Source organism: Arachis hypogaea, chromosome 17 (assembly GCF_003086295.3).
Source record: "Arachis hypogaea cultivar Tifrunner chromosome 17, arahy.Tifrunner.gnm2.J5K5, whole genome shotgun sequence".
Lineage (NCBI taxonomy): Eukaryota > Viridiplantae > Streptophyta > Magnoliopsida > Fabales > Fabaceae > Arachis > Arachis hypogaea.
Genome location: NC_092052.1, coordinates 6,848,643 through 6,873,719, shown reverse-complemented (window position 1 = coordinate 6,873,719; position 25,077 = coordinate 6,848,643). Strand labels below are relative to the sequence as shown.

General features: G+C 31.1%; 4 protein-coding genes and 1 long non-coding RNA gene across 5 annotated transcripts; all 5 read left to right on the top strand.

Annotated features, from left to right (window-relative positions):
- The first annotated feature begins 1,588 nt into the window (after positions 1-1,588).
- LOC112767011 (lysM domain receptor-like kinase 3) lies at positions 1,589-5,877 on the top strand. Its single transcript, XM_072222246.1, has 12 exons — positions 1,589-2,171; positions 2,284-2,331; positions 2,639-2,677; positions 2,873-3,031; positions 3,207-3,400; positions 3,517-3,606; positions 3,687-3,780; positions 3,913-4,064; positions 4,179-4,273; positions 4,372-4,513; positions 5,052-5,150; positions 5,478-5,877. Exons 1-12 carry the CDS (start codon positions 1,589-1,591, stop codon positions 5,676-5,678), a joined length of 1,896 nt encoding a protein of 631 aa, XP_072078347.1. The 3' UTR covers positions 5,679-5,877.
- Positions 5,878-6,977: 1,100 nt separating this feature from the next.
- LOC112762590 (UPF0481 protein At3g47200-like) lies at positions 6,978-10,601 on the top strand. Its single transcript, XM_025808462.2, has 3 exons — positions 6,978-7,758; positions 8,636-9,046; positions 9,955-10,601. The coding sequence occupies exons 1-3, from the start codon at positions 7,183-7,185 to the stop codon at positions 10,387-10,389; spliced, it is 1,422 nt and encodes a 473-aa protein (XP_025664247.1). The 5' UTR covers positions 6,978-7,182; the 3' UTR covers positions 10,390-10,601.
- A 1,071-nt stretch (positions 10,602-11,672) lies between these two features.
- LOC112766763 (uncharacterized) lies at positions 11,673-18,809 on the top strand. Its single transcript, XM_025812660.3, has 3 exons — positions 11,673-12,069; positions 12,930-14,234; positions 14,410-18,809. The coding sequence occupies exons 1-3, from the start codon at positions 11,887-11,889 to the stop codon at positions 14,635-14,637; spliced, it is 1,716 nt and encodes a 571-aa protein (XP_025668445.1). The 5' UTR covers positions 11,673-11,886; the 3' UTR covers positions 14,638-18,809.
- Positions 15,770-18,809, top strand: LOC112766761 (receptor-like protein 7). Its single transcript, XM_025812659.3, has one exon. The coding sequence runs from the start codon at positions 15,770-15,772 to the stop codon at positions 18,587-18,589; it is 2,820 nt and encodes a 939-aa protein (XP_025668444.1). The 3' UTR covers positions 18,590-18,809.
- A 3,710-nt stretch (positions 18,810-22,519) lies between these two features.
- Positions 22,520-23,917, top strand: LOC112766643 (uncharacterized). The gene is made up of 2 exons (XR_011874878.1): positions 22,520-22,684; positions 23,450-23,917. It is a non-coding gene; the product is annotated as an uncharacterized lncRNA (long non-coding RNA).
- The last annotated feature ends 1,160 nt before the right edge of the window (positions 23,918-25,077 follow it).

Sequence of the window (25,077 nt, the reverse complement as noted above, 5' to 3'; positions counted from 1 at the left end):
GCAAATGTCACATTATCATTCTTTCTGTTGCAAAACAAAATCTAATTTGGGAAGATTCACACCAACTGTTGCATTTCTCATATATCTATCAATTTTTGTCTCATTTATTCATGGTCTTGTTGAACAAGCAATCCGTGTTGCGAAACAGAGTTATATACATCATCTATGGTTAGCTTCTCAAATATTGCATTTGGTAATTGGATATGACACTTATAAACAGATAGTCTTTTTTTATTTTCCTCACAACTTTGAAAGACATTGTTCATCTTAAGAGATACTTAGATGACCTACACTTCCTTTTTTTACAAGATTAAAATAAGGTACTTTTTATTTCATTTTACAAAAGTATCCTTCAATAATAATTAGTCAAATTAAATGAAAAGTTAGAAAGTAATCAAATAACTAATCTTAATATATACATTTCATTTGCAATTTTGAATTTTCTATCAATTTAGTTGATCATGCAACAAATAATTTAGCAAGAAAACTTTGGCTATATTATTTTATCATCACTTCATCTTGGCAGAGAGATGATTGCTAGTTTTATTTGTAAAATGGATTATTTGATCGTGGCAATCACAATCAATACCCTCATAAGTTAATGATTACATGAAAGAGTAATTTTTAAAGATTATTTGAAAAGTTTGTGTTTGTAACTCAGGTGTAGTTAATTTCATGTGAAGTTGATAGCTAAGAAATGATTTGACAGGTTTGGCTAAATTGTCATCTAATGACTCCTAGCTATCAACTTTACGTGAAGTCACTGCACCTGAGTTTCCACCTTTTAGATTGAGACATGAGAGTTGAAAGCAATGAGCAGCCAACTGTACTGTGATCCCAATAAAACTACCAAATCAAATCTCCATGAGACATAGACCACCATTCATGGGCCATTTTTGTATCCCTATTTACTTAGTTTTGGTCTGCTAACTTCTAAGCATGCTTATTCAATCAAACTCATCAGGTATATAAAATAATTTAAAGTCAATAATGAAATAAACTAAAATGTCCAAATATCATAGATTTTTATTTATTTATTTTGATCATAATAATGAGAGGGTGAAGTCAATGAAATATAGTAGCACCAGGCCATTAATTATTAGTACAGGCGTGCCTCAAAAATTAAAGTAAGCTTTTGTTAGAACCATGAAGGACACATTATGCTAAGAAGTTTCACATTACCCGACAAGCTTGGCATCTTGGATGCAGATCATTTCATTTGAATAATCCAACATTTGCAATCTACATGATTCTATAGTAGAATTTGTTCTATACACTCTTCTTCTAATTATTCTAATACACCAAACATGGCCTCAATAAAGGGTATGCAATTCAACTACAAAAACTAATTATGAATTAATAGTATATTTTTGCATGCACCTAAGAGCCAATATGTGTTGACTTTTGGGTCACTCTCTGCATAAAATTCTACTGGCTATAACTTAGGAGTGAAAAAAAAAATGTAACATCACTTTCTTCAAATAGAGGAAATGAAATAATTAAAATTGAACAAATTGTGATTTCCAATTATAAGAATCATCCAACACTTTTTATTTTCTTTCGATATTGGTATCAATCTCCTTAACAAATGAAGCTAAAGAAAAGTTTTCTTTTGTTCTTTTTGTTATTGGAGTGTTCTTGTTTCATCAATTTAGAATCAAAGTGTTTAAAGGGTTGTGATTTAGCTATAGCTTCATACTTTGTATACCCTAAAGTTATGCTTGGTAGCATTGCATCCTTTATGCATTCAAATGTTGTGCCAAACTCTAATGTTATCATTAGCTACAATAAGGACAAAATGCCCAATAATCTACCAGTATCCTTCACCAGAATCAATATTCCATTCCCTTGTGATTGCATCAATGGTGAGTTCTTGGGGCATGTGTTTGAATACTCAGCTATTGAAGGTGACACCTATGATCTCATTGCAAACATGAGATATTCTGATCTTACCACAGTTGAGATTTTGCAAAGGTTCAACAACTATGATCCTAATCATGTACCTGTTAATGCTAAGGTTAATGTCACAGTCAATTGTTCTTGTGGGAACAGCAATGTTTCAAAGGATTATGGTTTGTTTGTTACATTCCCTCTTAGTGAAGGTAATACTTTGCTGCAAATTGCAAATCAGACTAAACTTGATCCTAAGTTGCTTCAGGGTTATAATCCAGGTAGCTATAAATCTTGTAATCTTGGTGATTAGAATATGTATTAGGGAAATCACATAGTTGTAATTTATCTGCATTTGTTTCATATGCCTTTCCATTTCTGTTTCAAGCACAGGTGTGAACTTCAACCAAACTAGAGGGATAGTTTTCATTCCAGGAAGAGGTATGCTATTTATATAGTTCAAAGTATTTGGTGAATTATGATGAAATTGAAGGATTAGTGAATTATGTAAGGTTTTAATTAAGATGCTACATGTTAGTTTTATTTGATTTGTGTCAGTTTGACGATTCGATAGGCTTAACATTTCGGATCATGGTGCCTCTTATAGGGGATCGGGGATCCTTTATGTTTTGTGTTCTTCAAATAAAAATTATTCTTTTCATTAGTTGCTTAATTTTATTCAAAGTAGTTGGTATGAATTTGTGTGCATTTCATTTGCTTAACATTTTATTCTTCCTCAACTTTGCAGATCAAAATGGAGTCTATGTTCCCTTGTATCCTAGGTTGGTGCCTTATAGCATTGAATTGCTTGCTTCATGTTTGGTTTCTATCCTTTTTAACTCTCATTTTTCTTTTTCTTCTTGCAGAACAGGTCTAGCTCTCTGAACTTCAAAGAAAGTTGGCTATATTAATGACTATAACAGAAGAAATCATTGCCACTGAGCTTAAATTATTAATTTTTTTTATTATTTTTATATATAAACAGGTCTAGCTAAGGGTGTTGCTGTTGGAATATCTATAGCTGGAACAAGTGGGGTTCTGCTATTATTAATTTGTGCTTGTGTTAGATATTTCCAGAAGAAGGAAGAAGAAAAAATTAAATTGCCAACAGAAGATTTTATATCAAGTTCAACCCAAGTTGGTAACTATATTTTATTGAAATTCTAGGCTTCTTATTCTACTATTTGTTTCTTTCTAGTTGATTAAGTTATATTAACTGTGACACAATGTTAAAATGTTCAATGAATTAATTATGTTGTGATCATGAATTCATAATAATAACACCTTTTATTTCTTTCTTCCTTATCCTTGTAAAGCATCTAGCAGTGGTGAATATGAAACTTCAGGATCCACAGCTGCTAGTGCTTCTGGCCTTCCGGCGATTATGGCGGCAAAATCAATGGAATTCTCTTATCAAGAACTAGCCAAGGCTACAAATAACTTCAGCTCTGATAACAAAATTGGTCAGGGTGGATTCGGAGCTGTCTATTTTGCAGAATTGAGAGGCCAAGTAAGAACAAGCCAATTATATCTTTAACAATGTTATATAATCTTCCAGAATTAAAAGGAAAAATAAATTATCTTTAACCATTTAGTTCTTTATCTGCATAATTTTATTCTATGCAGAAAGCAGCAATTAAGAAGATGGATGTTCAAGCATCAACAGAGTTTCTTTCAGAGTTGAAGGTCTTAACACATGTTCATCACTTGAATCTGGTAACTACTTTCTTCTACATCAAAAGTTCAACTTTCCATGGCATTCAGTGAATCTCAACTTGACTCTATGAACAATTTAGGTGCGTTTGATTGGATATTGCGTCGAGGGATCTCTTTTCCTTGTGTATGAATACATTGAAAATGGAAACTTAGGCCAATATTTGCATGGTACAGGTGAGATTACTTTCATATTTTCATGTCATAACACATTACATTATGTACCAAAAATTAAGCATGTTTATGATCCAAATTCAACATTTAATCTTTGTTATCATACTAGTAACAATGTTGGTAACATGATTTCAGAGAGAGAACCTTTGGCATGGTCAACAAGGGTGCAAATTGCTCTGGATTCAGCAAGAGGACTTGAATATATACATGAACACACTGTTCCTGTTTATATCCACCGTGATGTGAAACCTGCTAACATATTAATAGATAAAGACTTTCGTGGAAAGGTTAGTTTATTGTAATTTTCTTGGCAATAATCATTATTTTGCAATTTTTTTTTTCTTTTTTCTGATGAGACTAATATTTTAAAACTGTCTAATAAGGTTTTGGAAATTCATCAGGTTGCAGATTTTGGGCTAACTAAACTTAGGGAAGTTGGAAGCTCTTTATCACTTCATACTCGTCTTGTGGGAACATTTGGATACATGCCTCCAGAGTAAGAACTTGGTTGTTAATTATCTTAAAAAATATGTATTATATTAAGTAGTTTAGTCAAATCATCTAAGAATTCTCAAATATAATCTTTTCTCACAGATATGCACAATATGGAGATGTTTCTCCAAAAGTAGATGTATATGCTTTTGGAGTTGTACTTTATGAATTGATTTCAGCCAAGAATGCTGTTCTGAAGACAGGTGAAACCGTTGCTGAATCATCAAAGGGCCTTGTAACTTTGGTGAGTTTAGAATATATAATAGATACATATACTTCTTAAGAAAAAGTTTAGGGAGCTAACTACAATTTAAGCTAACTCAAGCTAATTTTTTGTATTTTTAATTTTGAAATTCAAAAAATTAGAGTAGTAGAAGGTTGTTTTTTCTTTTTTATAACAGATTTTTTGTTTTTCAACTAGTTGGCTCTAATCAGCTACCTTTCTAGTTGGTTTTCTAGTAGAACTGATTCCTTAATTGAAATTTGTTCATATTTTATAGTAACAATTCTGCTTGAAAACCAGAAAACCAATTAGAGATGAAGCCAACTCTAATTAATTAGTTGAAAAATAAGTCTACTGTAAAACAAAACAAAAAATAACCCTAATACTCTAATTTTTCGAATTTTAAAATAAAAAATAAAAGAAAGTTGATTTAGTTGACCTATACTATAATTGGCTCCCTAGACTTTTTCTTATAGCAAAGCAAATATAGAATGCAATTAAATTATACTCTTAAACCAAGTTACTACCCCTTGATGGCAAGTATGTTTTTTTTTTGCAGTTTGAGGAAGCACTTAATAAGAGTGATCCTTCAAAAGCCATTCGAAAATTGGTGGATCCTAGGCTTGGTGAGAACTATCCAATTGACTCAGTTCTCAAGGTGTGGAACCACTTCTCTCTCTCACACACAATAATTTCACTTCTATATTAAAAATTAAATGGTTTTGCATAAGTTACATGTGCATGAGAAATTATTACAAGTATAATGTTACTATTTATGGAATTAAATATTAAGTTAATTATTTTTTTAGGATAAAATATTATCTTAGTTCCTAATATTTTGGTTAAAATTTAATATGACGAAGTAAAATATTTAGACTAAAAATAAGATGTTTTTAAAGATAAAATTAATTTTTAATTCAAATGTTAGGACTAATACATACATTATAGAAAGTTGAGTTTAAGTGAGAGTTTGATTTGCATGCAGGTTGCGGAACTTGGGAGAGCATGCACAAGAGATAATCCACTACTACGCCCTAGTATGAGATCTGTGGTTGTGGCTCTTATGACACTACTCGCATCATCAACATCCATTGAGGATTGTGATGATAATGATGATGATGATGATGATGATGATGATAATTCCTATGAAAATCGAACTCTCATAGATCAATTGTCAGTCAGATGAATCATGATTTGGTGTGTACAGTTAGAGTTGTATGCGGACTCGGAGAAAACTAAGAAACCTTTTTCGTTTTTATTTCTTAATTAATTAACTATTTGCTTTAGAGTTTTGTACCTAAATTATATTGCCTACTTTTGTTTACTAATTTACGAAACAAATACTTCGGTTGATTAATGCAATAATGCCACATGCTTTAAATAAATCATTATTGTTAATTTGTTACTACATTGATTAAGTATTTTAAGGTGAATTCTATGGTGTCTATCAATTGTTGTCTAACTTTTGCCTAACTTATTTTTTGTGATAAATTTTGATTTTTTAAAAATGATTTATTTTTATATCTTTTAAATTAAATATTGATTTTTAACCTTTTTTAATAAATAAGCACCACTTTTTAAACAGCATAGCATTTACCCTTAAATAAATCTAAAAACTTTTACAGTTCTACTAAGTAATTAATCAATAAGTTTAAACACAAAATAGGCCCATATATAGTGGATAGGTCCTAACAATAATTAAGTAAGTTGAAGATGTTACATTGTTTAATCCCAAACTCAATTAATGTAGATCGAAGCATGTAAATTATTACATCCCTAATTAATAACATTTTAAAATTAATAAAAACAAAAATCCGATGATTTATTCCCCATTTAGCAAATAATTCGTATTTGATTTTGTTTTCAACAAATGAATGGTAAATCCAATACAATAATACCACATATAAAAATTGCTAAAACATCCAAACCTAGTTGTATATATATTTTTTACCCTATCAAAGTTAGGTTTTGCTAATAGTCTTCTTAGGCTTCAATAACTAATTAATTCTGGGTGAAAATACAACTTCACGTGAAATTGATAGTTAAAAGTCGTTAAATAATTTGAATAATTTGACTAAATCTTTGTCTAACGATTCTCAATTATCAACTTCATGTAAAGTTGTTTAATCTGTACCTACCTAAGTTTTTACCTTAATTCTGTTTAATTTTTACGTCACATGCATGTGTCAATTAATGGAATCCAACGGGCACCACATTATGAAAGTTTCACCATGTGACCATTCAAGCCCCTTTACTTCGTCAGTACTAAAACCATGTTCCTTTTATATCAATGTCGCAACCATGCATGATTCCTGTTCTTCTAATTCAGTAATATTATTAATACTTTAATAGCCTCAACTACTTTTAGGGGGCAAGTGATGATACAAGCTTTGATATTCTTTTCTTCCCATAGAGAAGTGTAGATTTGTAAACTACTTACAAGAAGCTTCTAATAATAAGGAAGGAATATAATTTAATAAACTCCAACTTCTTTTTAATAAGCAAATTATTTTAAGGAAAAACGCCATTAATATATCCTCTGGATCTTTATTTGATACATGCAAACTTTCCACTTTCAATATTTTTCGAAATATATAATTCAACGTACACTTTAATTTCACTATAAAATCACGTATATATGTCATTCATTAGTTCCTCTATTGTCATATCTAACAAACATACACACCAACATGGAAGAAACAAAATGGGTGGTGCAAATCAATGAAGAACTCAAAGGCAATGGTCCTTCAATATGTGATGAGAAGGAACAATGGAAGAGGCCATCAATTTACAAAATTCCCCAAAGTGTAACCGAGCTTAACAAGAAGGCCTACGAGCCACAAGCAGTGTCATTTGGTCCTTACCACAAAGGCAAGGATCATTTGAATTCCATGGAAGAACACAAGCACCGTGCCCTAATCCATTACCTCAAGAGATGCAACAAGTCCATTGAATTGGTGTTCCAAAGAATGGACCAAGTGGTTCAAGAGTTGAAGGATTCTTATAGGCCACTTGATCCAATATGGGATGAAGACAAGAATATGTTCCTTCAGTTGATGATTGTTGATGGGTGTTTCATGTTGGAAATTCTTAGAGCTAATGATTGTGTTCCAAGTGATTATGCTGAGAATGATCCTGTGTTTAGTGAACATGGGAAATTGTATGTCATGCCATATATCAAGCGTGACATGCTTATGCTTGAGAATCAATTGCCTATGTTGGTTCTTCATACCTTGATTGAGATTGAGAGTGATGGCGAACCCCAGGTAATTGATATTTAGCATATATATATATATATGATTCTCAATTTATTTAGATTCTGCTTTTTGCCATATATAACTCAAATGAATTACTACTCTTTATGTATATTATATAGGCGTATTAGTTAATTAATTTTTACCCCCAACAAAAATAAAAAAAAAATTAAACTTTTACCAAAGGTTTTTGGTAAGGCGGAATTAAACTCAGGTGCAGTCAACTTTACGTGAAGTTGATATTTGAGAGCCATTAGATGATTTAACTGATTTGACTAAATTTTCATCTATAACTCTTAAATATCAATTTTATGTAAAATCGACTTCACCTGAGTTTTCACATTTTACTAATTCACTTCAAAAGTATCAAGTAGCTCTTCAAGCTGATTATCTATCTCTTTAGCTTCAGTAATAATTATTAAGTAATTAATAAATAAATGAAATATTAGAAAAGTAATTAATAAGTAATAATTCTTTGTAGAATAATATGTCATATATATACTATACATTCTTGGGTATGTGCGTGATTCTTGGTAGTTAGTAATTTTTACAATCATGCATGCTTTTAAATTTCATTTTTTAAATAAAATAAAAATTTAATTTTGATATATTAATAGTTAAAAAATTTTACATGATTCATACATTTAAATAACTTTGCAAGGAATAACTTTAAAAATTATTTTTTTCTAATATAATAATACATACACATTAGTTGTTTATATAAATTTTTTTAATATTCATAATATATAAAAAGTAAATTAAAAAATGAAGTTAAAAAAAATTATGATATAATATATCCAAAGGAATTATCCCTTTTCTTCTCTGCAAGAAAGTTGATGATAAATTAAATTAACTAGGTAGAATTGATAATATATAATGCATGTGACAGGATGATGAATTATTGAACAAGCAAATCCTAAGATTCCTGTCTCCAACGACAACTATAAGGGGTAAAATGGGAAAATGCATGCATGCATTGGACGTATACAGAAAGGGCCTTGTCATGCAAGGACCAACCCACCCAACACGTATTGTAAAATCCACAACCCATAGAAACTGCTGCTACAGGTGGTTCACGGCGGACTCCGAGTACAGCACCACCGATGAGATCATCCGTTCTGCCACCGAGCTCCATGAAGCCGGCATTTGGTTTAGGAAATCAAGCAGTCACAGCCTTCAAGACGTTTCTTTCGACCGCGGCATACTTCGACTGCCGACCATGGTGGTCGACGACACCACCGAACCCATGTTCCTTAATCTCATGGCGTTCGAGCGACTCCATGTTGGAGCAGGCAACGAGGTAATATATTTTATATTTATTTTAAAATTTTCAAGTTATATTAAACCCTAAAATTTTAATATAAAATTAATTTTTATTAGTTATTAAATTTTGTATAATTGAGCGATATATATATAAAAAAATCTCACTTTTTATCCTTAAGAATATTTAAATTACACTTTTTCTCTTTTTTATTTACAAAATGTGCATTTTTTAAGGACAATTTTAAAAATTATTTTTAATAATCTGCCTATTATTTAGTATTTTTTTATAGGATTAAAATAAGTTATTTTTTAATTTATTTGATGAAAATATTCTTTAATAATTAAAGAGTAGTTTATTTTTATCTTAAAAAAAATAAAAATTTAGTCGCAGTTAACTTCACGTGAAGTTAATAGCTAAGGATGCGTTTGTTTACAGGACACAAAATTGTGTTTGGCAAAGGAGACATGGAATTAATGTATTTTGTGTCCATCCTGACAGGAAGGACACGGAGACATTAACAAATGACACAATTTATTTTTTATTTTTCTTTTATTTTTTTTGTTAATTTTTATAATTATATTTTTTATTATTATATTTTTCATCTCAAATTTTTTGAATGAAAAAAAATAAGAATAAATTGAATTTTCATAATTTGTTCTAGTTTATCACTAAACAGAATACAAGAACACAAAATTTTATGTCTCTTTTTATCAATGTCTTGTCTTGTCTTGTTTTCATTGTCTTGTCCTATCTTGTTCTCGGAAACAAACGTAGACTAAGAGCCGTTAAATAATTTGAATGATTTAACTAAATTTTTATCTAATGACTGTCGATTATCAACTTTACGTGAAGTTGACTTCATCTGAATTTCAAAAAAAAATGTTAGATATTTTGTAATAAAATGTCTGAATCTAACCGTTGAATTATATATTAAAATTCGTCAGGTAACATCATATGTGTTCTTCATTGACACTATAATTGACGATGAGATAGACGTTGCCTTGCTCCACAGGAGAGGGATCCTAGTGAATGCCTTAGGGTGTCACAAGGACGTGGCGAAGCTCTTCAACTCGCTGTCCAAGGACATCACTGCGGACCGCCAAGGGGTTCTGGATGTGGTGCAGATGAGCTTGAGCAACTACTGCAAGAAGCCATGGAACAAGTGGCGCGCCAATCTCATCCACACCTACTTCCGAAACCCCTGGGCTATGATCTCACTTGTTGCCGCCATTCTCCTATTTGCACTCACCATTGTTCAGACAGTGTATGCTATTCTTGATTTTTACCAAAGTAACAATGGTGATGGCTCCCCACCAGCTACTAAGCCGCCTAGGCTACCAAGGCTAAGCTCTTATCCAGACTACTACTTTACTCCCTAGTGAATGTTCTCCATTAATTCATGTAAATAATCTTGTTTTTTATTTTATTTTTTCATGTTTTCTCCTTATTATTAATTACTTGTGTGATATTGTTTCATTAATTAATGCAGTGATGCATGTCGTAGAGGTAGATCACTTTATTTTAATGAACACTACTGTATGTTCTTTTGGAATAATAATAAGAACAGGAAAAGAAGGAAGTTTGTATTGTATATAATTTTGTACATCTGAAAATTTATTTACTTAATCTAATTAAATGAAATAAAATAAATAGATACTTACAATAATGTCTTGAAGTAGTATAAAACCCACTTTTTACCTAAGAAAAACATTTAATGGTTTAAGAATATTTATTAAGAAGATAAATAATAATATTATTATTTCCCCCAAAAATTTGAGTTTAAAATCTCACATTAACTATTATATATGGTGTTTATTTGGACGTCATTAAATCGATAAAAAAAAATTTTTTTAATGAAAAAATATTTTTTTAATGTGTTTGGTAAATTTTTAATAGTAAAAATAAAAATATTAAAAAAATAAAAAAATATCTAATTTTGAGAAACTACAATTTATATCTTTTTTTAAAAGAATTTTTTTTCTTAAAAAAAAAATATTTTCACATAATAAATGAACAAAAAATACTTTAATCTTATTTTACTCAAACATAATTAATAAATAAAAATATCTTTTTATATGAGATATCCAAACATAAAATGACTTTTATTTTTATAAAATTTTTTTTAAGAAATTAACATTAAAATTTTTTTTTTTTAAAAATAACACCCAAACAAGCACATTATATTATCATCACTTATTTTTCACATCTAGCGGCTTAATCAACTTAATCTTTTTGAGTTTAAAATAAATTGTAAAGATACATACATGTTAGTTAAGAGTATAATAATAAAATTATTTATTTTTTTTATTTTAAAAAATTTAATTCTTTTATATACAATACATAAAAATGAACTTGATTAAATTAAAGAAGGACGAGTTTTACTATTACCCGCTTAATCACATTTTCTGAGTATTTATTTATTTATTTTTTTTGGTGACTTTCTGAGTATATACACGTTTATCTATTTAACAGCAAAATGAATTCAAGAAATTAACCAACGCTCAAAATTCATTAAAAAAAATAAAGAAACTATTTGGTGTGAAGCAAAATCACAATTCAACTCTTACAGCAAAAGTAGTAGTAGGCTTGGGCTCATGTGAAAGGCCCAGATCCTTCTAGAATACAAGCCCCCTTCTTATTAAAGTATTAAACCCACCCATTCAACCAACCAACCACTGCAAAAATAATAAAATAAAAATAAATAAATAAACCACCCAAATACTTTGAACGAAACCAACAACAATATAAAGGAGAGACAAACACAGCTTCGTGATCGTGCATGCCAAATTCTTGGATTCACAAAAACCATCAAAAGCTCCTTCGTTTCTTCATCTACACGGATTCATCATTCACCAAGAACAACTAGAAACACAGAGATGGATTTTGAGCTGCGAAGAGCCAGAGAGAAGCTCGAGAAAGAGCAGAAGGAGAGGAAAGAGAGAGCCAGGTTGAAGCTTCTCAGGGAAAAGAAAGCCAAAGAAGAAGCACACAAGCAGAGGGAAGCCATCGAAGCCGCTCAGCGATCTCGTCGTATCGATGCAGCTGAAGCTCAACTCAAGGTACCTCTTTTCCCCCAAACCCCTTTTTTTCCCCTTTAATTTTCTTTTGGTATCCAATTATGTTGTTGCTTAATTTTATCTTTAGTTTTGTAATTTAGTTAAATTTCAATAATTGTGTCCTTGACCTTGAGAATGAATAGCCTAGTTGAAGATTAGAGATTTATGATTTTTTATTGTTCCCTAAAAAGGCTTGTATGGATTGATTGAATCTTGAAATTGATGTTATGTATCCCTTTTGCACTCACCTTGGTGAGCTAAAGTTTTCGATATTGGGTCTGTTATGGGAGAATTAGGCTTTAGGACATCGGAGATGGGTGTTATCTTTTGTGTGTTATTTTTTACAAGGAATGGAGTTATCATGATTCATGAAGTGCAATGTACCAGTATAGGATTTTGATATTGCTATTAGTTTAATAGTTAGTTACTAGTGACAATTTGGTTCAACTCTATGATGGAAATTTGATTGTAGTGTTTCTTTTTTGTTGTTGCCTTTTCAAGTTTATTCTTCTCGCCCTTTTGCTAGGATCAGGAGATGTTGGATCTTGCTCTAGTATGATATTATCTGACTGAACACACTGGTGGTGAAGGAACCTCATTGTTTGTTTTTCGATGTCTATGTAATTTAATGTTCCGTGCTTTTTTACTTCTGTACTTCTTTTCGTGTACATTCAATTTCACATTTCATTGTTATAATGTAGTTATGTTCATTAAGAAGTTATGAGCTTATGATATAGGAATGTTTACCATGCCTTGTGCAATATTTTCTTTTCCTGCAGTTGCTATTTTTATATCTGTTTATTTTACGTCTGTAATCAAATACTGAATATGTGATTTCTCTTCATTTGTGTTTCTTAATTCAGGCTGATCAACAGATGCAAGAAAGCCTTATTGCTGGGAGGGGAATTGTGTTTTACCGTTTGCTGGAAGCTGTGCCTTGTCAAGGTAATGGAGATAAGATAAAACTGCCTCCATCTTGCTTCACAGAATTGTCTGATCAGGGTGCTCTGGACAAGGGGCCCATGTACTTCCAGTTGTCATTAGTTCACACTGAAGGCTCTTCAAGCATTGAAGATATCGATAAAGAGAAGCAAGGGACAACCCATTCCGGAGTTTTGGAATTCACTGCAGAAGAAGGTTCAGTGGGTCTTCCTCCTCATGTATGGAGTAATTTGTTTTCTGAAGGCATGGTAAAATCTCCATTAGTTGAAGTCCGCTATGTTTGGCTTCCGAAAGGGACTTATGCGAAACTTCAACCTGAAAGAGTTGGATTTTCAGATTTGCCAAATCATAAGGCTATCCTTGAAACAAGTCTTCGGCAGCATGCAACCCTTTCCCAAGGCGACATTTTAACCGTAAACTATGGAGAACTTGTATACAAATTAAGGGTGCTTGAATTGAAACCTTCCAAAAGTGTATCTGTTTTAGAAACAGATATTGAAGTGGACATAGTTGATCCTTTTACAACCTCAGACAACATAGATCAGCATGTTCTACTGCCACTTGTGATTGGGTCATCACAAAGTGGAACTGTAGATGAAGGAAAGTTTGTCTATTACAAATTCTCAATCGACAATGGCACATGGGAGAAAATCTCTAGTGGGAGTTCTAGTGTAGAGATAAAATTGGAATCAGAAATAGATGGAGGAGATACTGATCTATTCATTTCTAGACATCCTCTCATATTCCCTACACGGCATCAACATGAGTGGTCTTCCCATGATATTGGTTCCAAAACGTTGATTCTTACTTCTAAAGATAAAAAGTTAGGAGCAGGGAGTTACAGCATAGGTATTTATGGCTTTAAGGGGATGACTAAGTATAATATATCAGTCACAATTCAGGACGACTTCAATCAAAAAGTGGGTCAGCAAGCATCATCATCTTCCATGTCATCTGCTGGGACGGATACCGAACAATGTAGGAATTGCAAACATTATATACCTTCTAGAACTATCGCGCTGCATGAAGCATACTGTAGCAGGCACAATGTTGTCTGTCAGCATGCAGGCTGTGGAGTTGTTCTTAGAATGGAAGAGTCCAAGAACCATATTCACTGTGATAGGTGTGGTCAAGCTTTCCAGCAGGTAGAATTGGAAAAACACATGAAAGTTTTTCATGAGCCACTTCACTGCCCTTGTGGAATAATCCTTGAGAAACAGCAAATGGTAAGTTAATTCCCTTCTTCACATTGTTCTCTTTTGATACCCTTTTGCCCTTACGAATGTATTACTATTGTAATTGGCTTAGATATGATGTTTATTTATAAAAGCAGTGCCAAATCACAAATGCCTTCGTCTTATTTAAATTTATCTGATAAATATGTTTTTACATTTTTGTTAGGTTGAGCACCAAGCTTCAGTTTGCCCCTTGCGGTTAATTTCATGTCGGTTTTGTGGTGATATGGTACAAGCTGGAAATTCTGCCATTGATGCGCGTGATAGATTAAGAGGATTGTCTGAGCATGAGAGCGTTTGTGGGTCGAGGACAGCCCCCTGCGACTCGTGTGGGCGTGCAGTGATGCTGAAGGACATGGACATACACCAAATTGCTGTTCATCAAAAAGGCTAATTCATTCTTATGTTGTTCAGAGTCCCTGCTGCTGCATTTGAACTTGGGAGGGATATCATTTGAGTGGCAAAATAGAAATGGAAAGAAACAGTAACTCAGATTGTGACTCACAAACTTTCTAGTTTGCTATGGGTTGCCATAATCTTTGGTCTCTGGATATATAAAATTGTTTGCACTCAATTGTACGGAATGATGATTTGAGCTATATCTATGGTTATGGAGAATGTCTTCCAAATTCTTTTACAAGACACTTTTACAGAACCTCATGCGTAGTGCAATTATTTTTCATGTGCAAATTCTTGATAGAATGCATCATATATATTGTCAACTTATTATAATACATTTCTGTGCATTTATTTAATATTATTTTGAAATTTAAATGAATCAAAAAATAATCTAAGCACTTCCTGAAAAAATGTTAGTCTACATCTTATTGCATTTGATAAAGAAATATTATGAAATTGAATTGGCCTGTGAAAATATATTCTCAGTTGATATGATATATATTATATATAATTTTAGACTTCTAGTAGGAATGACACTTTGACTGAAAACATCGTAAGATTATTGTATATGACACCATATGCATGATTCTTCTTCTTCTTTAGTTCTTTGTGGTAAGAATTTTAGTTACAGAAAATATGTTTTAAAGTTTTAATTAGATGGTGAGAAAGAGTTGGAGTTGTTCAAGTGTTCAACTCTTCTTAGCACTAAGTCTGAAGAATCTTTTTTCAATTGGCATGTTATGTTATTGGTGGTCCAACTCTCACTTGTTGAGCATCCACGAAAAAGATTTGTTACTTTGATTAATTAAGATAAGTGTGATAGAAAAATTGAAAAGAATTGAAGAAAATTGAAAATAAAAACATCTTTTTGCATTGGTTATGACTTTTAATTATTAGCTTGTTGGGTCTTCATTCTCCTTAGTCCATATCATGCAACTTTTCCCGATTATGACAAAAGTTGTTATTCAACGCGCTTTGTGGAAAAATCTTGTGTCTTCCCTCTGCGACTGCGAGTACCTAGTAAGTACCACACTCCACACATTACACTAGAAACTAAGTTTGAAGAATATTCCACGCGCTGGCTGATGTATATAAACTTGCATTCATGAGTTGCATTATTGAATGCCATGCGCCACACACTTATACACAAATATAGTTTTCTAAACATAATGATGAGGTGTTATATTCTCTTGTTGCTTCTTCTTCTTCTTCATAATCCATCTTCCAGTTGCTCATCGGTGTTGCCACTATGCAACCACCATGACAACTCAAACTTGCTCCAATTCAAGAACTCATTTTCCATTAACACTTCATTGTACAAAGGTTGGCCGGGGCTTTCCTCTTGTTACAACAAGATAGCGTCGTGGAAGAATGGTACGGATTGTTGCGAGTGGGATGGTGTCACGTGCGACACTACGTCAGGACACGTGATTGGGCTTGACCTGAGTTGCAGCATGCTCCAAGGCGAGTTTCGTCCCAACAGCACACTCTTCCAACTCACGCATCTTCAACAACTCAACCTTGCCGCCAATGACTTCTCTGACTCTCCAATACATCCCGGAATTGGTGATCTTGTGAGTCTCACGCATCTCAATCTATCATGCTCATCATTTGGCAATCATATTCCCTCCACGATCTCTCGCTTGTCTAAATTACTCTCGCTTGATCTCGCGTCGTGTAATGATGAACTGAGACTTGATGAATCAACATGGAGCAAACTCATTGGTAACACCACTAACTTGGAAGAGCTGATTCTAGATGGCGTAGACATGTCTTCTATCAGAAAAATACCTGATTCCATAGGCCACTTGAATTCTCTTAACCAACTACGGCTACGGAATTGCCAAATTGATGGATTAATTCCTGTGTCTTTTTGGAATCTCACTCAACTAACTCATTTGGAACTTTTAGGAAACAGACTTCATGGTGAAATTCCATCTTTGCTTTCAAACCTCAAACATCTCACCTACTTAGATCTTAGTTCTAACAGTTTCAGTGGTCACATCCCAGATGTGTTCGCCAACCTCACCAAATTAGAAATTTTGTTACTTGGCCTTAACAGTCTAGGAGGCCAGCTGCCACCATCACTTTTTCGTCTATCCCAACTTAATGTTCTAGATTTGTCATCGAATAGCTTAGAAGGCCCAATTCCAAGTAAGGATACTAAACTCTCAAAACTAACGTCCCTAATTTTGTATAATAATTCATTAAATGGGACAATTCCAAATTGGTGTTATTCTTTGCCTTCATTGACATTTCTAGATCTTGGGCATAACCACCTCGTAGGACCGATAGGAGAATTCTCGACTTATTCTATGAATTATTTGGTTTTGTCTAATAATAAACTTCAAGGTAGTTTTCCAAATTCAATATTTAATTTTAAAAATCTTACCACTTTGGATTTATCTTCAGCTAATTTGAGTGGTCATATAGATTTTCACCAATTTTCAAAGCTCAAATCTTTAGATTTTCTTGATCTATCTCACAATGCTTTTCTCTCTATTAACCTTGACGACAATGTTGACTATTTTTTACCTAACCTTACTGTAGTAGGTTTATCTTCGTGTAAGATTACAAAATTTCCTAAGTTCCTAGAAAGCATTCAAGATCTATATGTACTAGACCTTTCCGATAACCAAATTGAAGGGGTGATTCCCAAATGGTTTAATGACAAGCTCTTGTACAAATGGAAGCACATGCAGTTCATTGATCTCAGTCTCAACAGGCTGCAAGGAAATATTCCAATTCCATCATATGGCACCTATTATTTTTCAGTTTCAAAGAACAACTTCACAGGAGGCATTTCCTCAACAATATGCAATGCAAGCTTCCTCAATATGCTAATCCTGTCTCACAACAATTTGACTGGCAATATTCCACAATGTTTCGGATCCTTTCCTTTGCTCCAGGTTTTGGATTTGCAAATCAACAACTTTTATGGAAGCATACCTGGAAACTTCTCCAAGAATAATGCTTTTGAGACTATAAAGTTGAATGGAAACCAATTAAAGGGACCAGTACCACAATCGTTGGCTCATTGCACAAAACTGCAAGTTCTAGACCTTGGTGACAATAACATAGAAGATGTATTTCCCAGTCGGCTAGAAGCTCTTCAGGAACTACAGGTACTCAGTTTGCGAAATAACAAATTTCATGGTACCATCACTAGTTTGAGTATGAAGCATCCATTTCCAAAGTTGAAAATTTTTGATGTGTCTAATAACAAATTTAGTGGCCCTTTGCCAATGCAATACTTTCAAGAGTTTCAAGGAATGATGACGACTCTGAATGATAATACTCAAGCTGATAGTTTGGAGTATATGAGCACCCATGCTAATACGACCAGTGTACCATATAATGACTCTGTTGTGATCATTATGAAAGGTCAAGAGAGAGAAATGTCAAGGATATTAACTATTTTCACAACTATAGACTTGTCAAATAACTTGTTTGAAGGAAAAATTCCACAAATTCTAGGAGAATTGAATTTTCTCAAAGGGCTTAACCTTTCTCACAACAAAATCAGTGGTAACATTCCACAAACTTTAGGTAATTTGACAAGTTTAGAATGGTTAGACCTCTCATGGAACCGACTGAAAGGTGAAATACCTATGTCTTTGACAAATTTGAATTTTCTATCTGTCTTGAACCTTTCGAAAAACCAGTTGGAGGGAGTGATACCAACAGGAAAACAGTTCAATACATTTCAAAATGATTCCTACAGAGGAAACCCAATGCTTTGTGAATTCCCTTTGTCAAAGTCATGCGGTAATGGTGAAGAACAAGCACCTTCAGTATTTGCTGAGGCAAAAGAATCATTATTTGGGTGGAAGTCAGTAGTAGTGGGATATGCATGTGGAGTGGTGTTTGGGACCTTCCTTGGAAGCTTGTTTATAAAGACTGCGAAACCCTTGTGGCTTGCCAGACTTATTTGTGGCTATACTTAACAAAACATGCACAGAAGATCAGAGGCCATGCAAAGCATCATGTTTTTTCCTTCTTTTTTTTCTGTCATGTGAATTTTCTGTTTGTGGAATAAAATGTGTTAGATATCAAGCTTGTGATTTATCCATGCTTACATCATTATAGCTTCATCAAGATGTACCACCACTCTTGCAATGAAATGAATGCCAAGAATGAAATGAATTGAGTTATTTACTAAAGAAACTCTATTTCTCTGTTTTTGTAGCGAGTGTCCTGAGAGTGAGAGAAAAATGTATAATTATGTTATATGAGTGGTTTATGCGAGTGATATTGATATTGAAGATAATTAACTCATGAAAGTGTGTTTTTCATGATTCATGAAATGTAAATATTATAGTTAAATTTGTGAAGTGCATTGCAGATGCTATTATTTTTTTTCAACAAAAAATACAATTTGTACACTAAAATCAACTACCAATGTATTTCAATATAAATACATGTGTGGTTTAGTTTATTTTCGATGTGTATTTGTATTCTAACATGTATTTTATTTTGGTCGCTGATTTTGGTGTACACATGACATAGTCGAATCTATTGTACAAAAATCATACACATTCTTTATTCTTAGTTAAAAGGTGTTATGCACCATAACATTAATTCTCATTAAAGTAATCTCAATTTTTATATACAGATTGTTGTTCGTCAAAACGGCTCATTCATTTTCATGGTGTTCATGGTGAATTTGAATTTGAGAGGAATTTCAAACGAGTGACAAAATAAAAATGCAAAGAAATAGTAATTCAGATTGTGAATCATAAACTTTCTGTTTTGCTACGGTTGCCATGATCTTTGGTCTCTGGAGTTTGGACCCTGGATATATAAAATATGTACGGAATGATGATTTGAGTTATCCCTATGGTTATGGAGAATCTGTTTTCTGTTCCAAATTATTTTTCATGTGCAAATTCTTAATAGAATGCATCATATATATTATCAACTTGATTTTTATAACTCATTTTGTGTGCTTTTGTTCACACATATTATCAAGTTAATTTTTATAACTCATTTTGTGTGCTTTTTATCGAAATATGTTTTTAGCATGCACTATCTAATGCAAGATCCCTCATCCAAAAATGTGCCATCTCTATTAATGAAGAGAATAGACTATGCATGTGTCATCTATTATTTCAACTTCTTGTGAATTAAAGATAAGAAAACCTATTATATATTGATTTGTTGCTTTTGTTTTGATTTAAAATAATTTGTCATTGCTTGCTTGAGTTATTATATAGCTTATTAATGTATTAGATAATATATACTCATATATTCAAATGTCACCTGGCTGAGGAAGAATTACAAAGGGTAAAAATATGCGGATTAAAAACTAAATCTTAGGACATACTTTTTTATTTAGAAATATCTACTATTTACGAAAATTTTGTTTATTTTTTAAGAAAATAATAAGGTAAGATCATTCCAACTATTGATCATTGCCTTGGTAAACTATTGCCTCACCAACTAGTTAATCAGACGCGAGCCCTCCTCGGACGGATTCCTCCTTTTGCTTCTCAGCCTATGGGGTATTATGCCAAAAGCGAGAAAAACCTCATCCTTCTCTTTCTTTCTTTTTGTTTTGCCTCCCAATGACGACATGGGGCAAAAAAAGAAAGAGCTCCTAACTAATTGAGGACTCCATTAGCTCGCCTCACGGATGATTTCATTACCCTCGCCAGCAATTTCATACCAAAATTTACAATTTTAAAAAGAAATCGAAACTGAAGTTGATAGAATGTACACACAGGATCCTTTTACGAATTTTAAATTTGCCAAATGAGCTAGAATGTTATTTTCGATTAAGCTCATTTTAATAAGAAAATTAACAGTAATTCTGATTAAGATGTAACTCATGAATTATAACAGAAAATATAAGTCTTATAAATGATGTCACGCATTATAATTTATTTTGATCTCGAAGCACTTAAGAAGTTCTTTTTGTTGAATTAATCAACATAATTGTGCTGTGACATTTAATTTGAAGATATGGTTGTCATTTGATATAAAATGATTATTCACGTGGAGTTGTTTTAATATAAAATTGATAATAAAAAATTATTAAATAATTTAATAAATTTAATTAAATTATCGTTTAACAATTATTAATTTTACATAAAAATATCTCTACATGAGTATTTACTACGTACACATATCTATGAAGACAAATAAATTGGCTTTTATCACTCGTGGTGGATCGGAGTGATGAAGCAGCTTTCATTATTAATTTATATAGTAATCTGTCAATAATAAAACTCTCTTGACGATGAGTTTAATTAAATGTTCATGTTACACAGTTTATCTGTGTCTTATTGACTAATGTATTTTGCTGTCAGATTTCAAAATATAGCAGAAAATGACATAAGAAGAAGAAAATTCTTTAAATAATGAGTCAATGAATTTCCTTTTGGATTTTATGTTTTAGCAAGAGATGACACGTGAATTTCATTTAAAGTAAAAAAAATTCATAATATAATAGCTAAAGCAAATAATTAGTGGTCTTATTTCAAGTCTTCGCCCTTGGCATTTTATTTATAAGCCAATGGCCGATCAATGAGAACACAGTCTTGTCGTTTCCCTTGTTTTTCTTTTCTTTCTTTCTTTCTGTTTTGTTTTTTCTTTTTTTTGTCATATATTCCTTTTGTAATATTCATTTTTTTTCATTTCATATACAGTATACTAAAATAATTTAAATTTTTTATATTTATTTAAACAGACTAATAAATTAATTATTAAATTAATTTAATTTAGTTATATTAATTGGTATTTGTTAATACACTTTTTAATATAAATGTTGCTGTACTTTATCAAGTCTTCTAAATACATACGAGTCTATGTTTTGATATTGATAGTAGTCCTGCTACATTTTGCCATCAAATTTGACCACTTTGTCGTAACATATTTGTATCGTACCATCAAATTCCACAAGGTATAAATATAAAATAATATAAGATTAAAAAATCTTTCATTGAATTTTAATTTATAGTGTTGTGTTGTATTACCTTGTCGCACTCTAACATAATAAAATTCTGTGAGTAGTGTGACTTAGTTATTAGTATTACAAAAATTAAATTATCTAAATTTGGTATAAATTAAATTACGTGACTTAGATAAAGACATTTAAAATGTTTTTAAATATAAATATTTAATTTTGTCTATTAAATAACTTATTATATATTAAATTTTTTATATATAATATAATTTAAAAATATTATTTTTATTAAAAAATATTATTATTACTTTATCAAAAATTATTATCTTAAAATCTTACTAAAAACATTCCGCAAGTAGAAAAATGACATAAGAAGCAGCTAAGAAAATTCTTCAAATGATATCATTCAATCACAAGCCAATACAGGACAAAAATCAAATATCCTTAATTAATGATTTTATCTAACAATTTGGGATTAAAATTTCATTTGGACGGAAGTAATAATTTCCTCTATTCGTTCCTAAATAATTAAGGACAAGAGTTAAACTAAGAAATTAAATGTTTTGTAAATTCAGTAAATTATTTTTATTTTAAATTCTAAACTCATTTTCTAAATTTTAAATTATAATTTTAAACTGTAAATTAAAAAAAAAGAGTTAAAAACAATTTTATAATATTCTGTTAGTTATTGTGGTCACTCGATTAATATCCCAATTGGAGAGTCCAATTATACTAAAAGGTGAATAAATTAACTAAAGTATCTTTTTAGTCAAGTCAACTTGCCACTTAATAATTTCATCAAAAGATACAATAATTTGAGTAGGACGCATGTGCTGCTGCTTTAGTTTCTTAGGGACATTATCTACTTTTCCAACCCATATCTTGAAACCTTTTTCTTTTAATTTGCTAGGCGTCTTACTTGACTCTTCAAACCTTTGTGACTATAAATACATGATTATTGTGTGGCTCTATGCAAAACCAAAACTGTTCTATCATATTATACTCTCATTCACTGATTATATTCCTAATAATCATAAGATGATGAAGCCCTTTTTTGTTGCATTTTTGCTTTTGGCTTCCCTAATCTTCCTTCCTTCTTCAACTTTAGCTGCTCGAATACTAGCACACAATCAGCGTAAGAGTTTCTATTAGATGTACAATTATATATATATATATATATATAGTTATCTAATATCTTAAAGAGAAAAGGACAAATAGGTCCCTAACCTTTTGCTCCGCGGACATTTTCGTCTCTAACCATTGAAAAATACTTTTAAGTTCCTTACCTTCACAAAATTTGGACGGATCAGTCCCTAACGGAGGTATTTGGATGGATCAGTCCCTGACGGAGGCATTTGGACGGAGGAACTGATTTGTCCAAGTTTTGTGAAGGTTAGGGACTTAAAAGTATTTTTCAATGGTCAGGGACGAAAATATCCGCAGGACAAGATGTCAGAGACCTATTTTTCCTTTTCTCTATCTTAAATTTTTAAATAAATAATTTAATTAATATGTTTTTATTTGATGTGAAAATCTAAAAAATGCTTATGATTTTATATATATATATATATATATATATATATATATATATATATATATATATATATATGATATGCTAAGTATGTATTATATGCTTAAATTAATTTTTAACATTTTTTAAAAAGTAACAAATAAAATTTTAACAAATAAAAATAATTTATCTAATATTCTAAAATAACCAAAAATCAATTTATTAATTTATTTTATTAAAACTTAATATGCCCGAAACAAAAATTATTAATGATGTTATTAGAAAATGCTAGAGAATGAACGCTTCCATTATAAAAAAAATAAAAAAAAAAAGAGAAAAAAATTGTTAATCGCTTATAATTTTTGTTAATTACTTATATATAATATGCAGGTGGTGATGAGAAAGAAGCATATAGAATAGGAGGAAGAACAGCTCTTAATCCAAATGGAAGAGGACATGCTTATCCAGAAGGAATGGGAAGAGGAGGTGGAGGAGGACATTCTAGTCCTTTTGTAAACCCTACTCCTGTTCCTTCCTATAAACGATGCAGCGCTAATAATCCATACCAGGGTGAACCTTGCCGCCCCCCAGCCACCAAATAATTAAGCATTATCTAACACTTCATTAATTAATTGAGGTCAAAGAAGAAGCAATAATAATTCATATAATTATGTGTATGTTTTTGTTTTACTAGCCAGTAGAATAATCGAACTCAATGTACGTTTTTTATTTCTGTGGAAGAGTGCTGATATATGCGTTCAGCTTTGAGTTTGTTGTAATAGTGCTTATGAAATAAAACCATATATTGGCCTGCTTCAATTTTCAGGGCTTGTGAAATAAAACCGCTACTTTCTGCTACTTATATTAGATTTCCTTTTTTCTTTGGAGCATATATAACTACGTCATCATCAAATATTCATAAAATAAAATTACATTTGTTCCAAAATTTTACTTTTAAATTGGTACGTAAAACCAAGAGCATTACTTTCTGCAACTAGCTAGTTAGATTTCAATTCTTAAATGATGATCACTTAAAAAGGAATAATTGTCGTAGAAAATTGATGCTAGCTAGTCCGGGTAGTCCCATTTACATTATTGCAATAATTCTTTCTTCTTCTATATATGAAATTACTAAAAATAGCATATATATATATATATATATATATATATATATATATATATATATATATATATATTTCAATGTCAATATACTTTTTAATATAAATATAAAATATTGTCGTAACAGATATGTATCATACCTTCAAATTCCACACGGTATAAATATAAAATAATATAATATTAAAAAAAAAACTTTCACTGAGTTTCAATTATATATATATAGTTCTGTCGCACCCTAACATAACAAAATTATGTGAGTAGTGTGATTTAGTTATTAGTATTACGAAAATATTAAATCACCCAGATCTGGTGAAAATTAAAGTAAATCATGGAATATTATCTTTTTATAAACAACTATATTATGTGTACATTAAAATCAACTATTTGTATAAAATATATATATGTTGTAATATAAATAAATATTAAAAATAAAATAAATTATATATATTTATATAAAAATATATTAGTAACTAATTTTAGTGGTTATTTTTAATATATAAATAATAATTTTTTTCTATAAAAGTGACTCATCATTTTGTTTCGTATATGGTGATTCACAAAAATAAGAAATGATTATTATTGTACAGTATAAAACTCCGGAGAATAATCACAGCCATTTAACCATCACTAGGAAATAAGAGAAACTTCAATTTCTGAATGGAAATAAAAAGTTTGATTATTAGTATAAGAATTTCAGTGTTGGCAAGCAATAATAATGTGAATGTCTCTAAAATTATTCAAATAATTAATATAGTTTAAATTTCGTCCAATCCCAAGCCTACACTATCCTTAAAATGTCATCATTCACTACTATCACGTATGTTACTGAACAAGTCTTCTAAGTTCTAATTTATTTATGAATTCAAGTTAGATAATCAATACCCAATCATTTAATTATC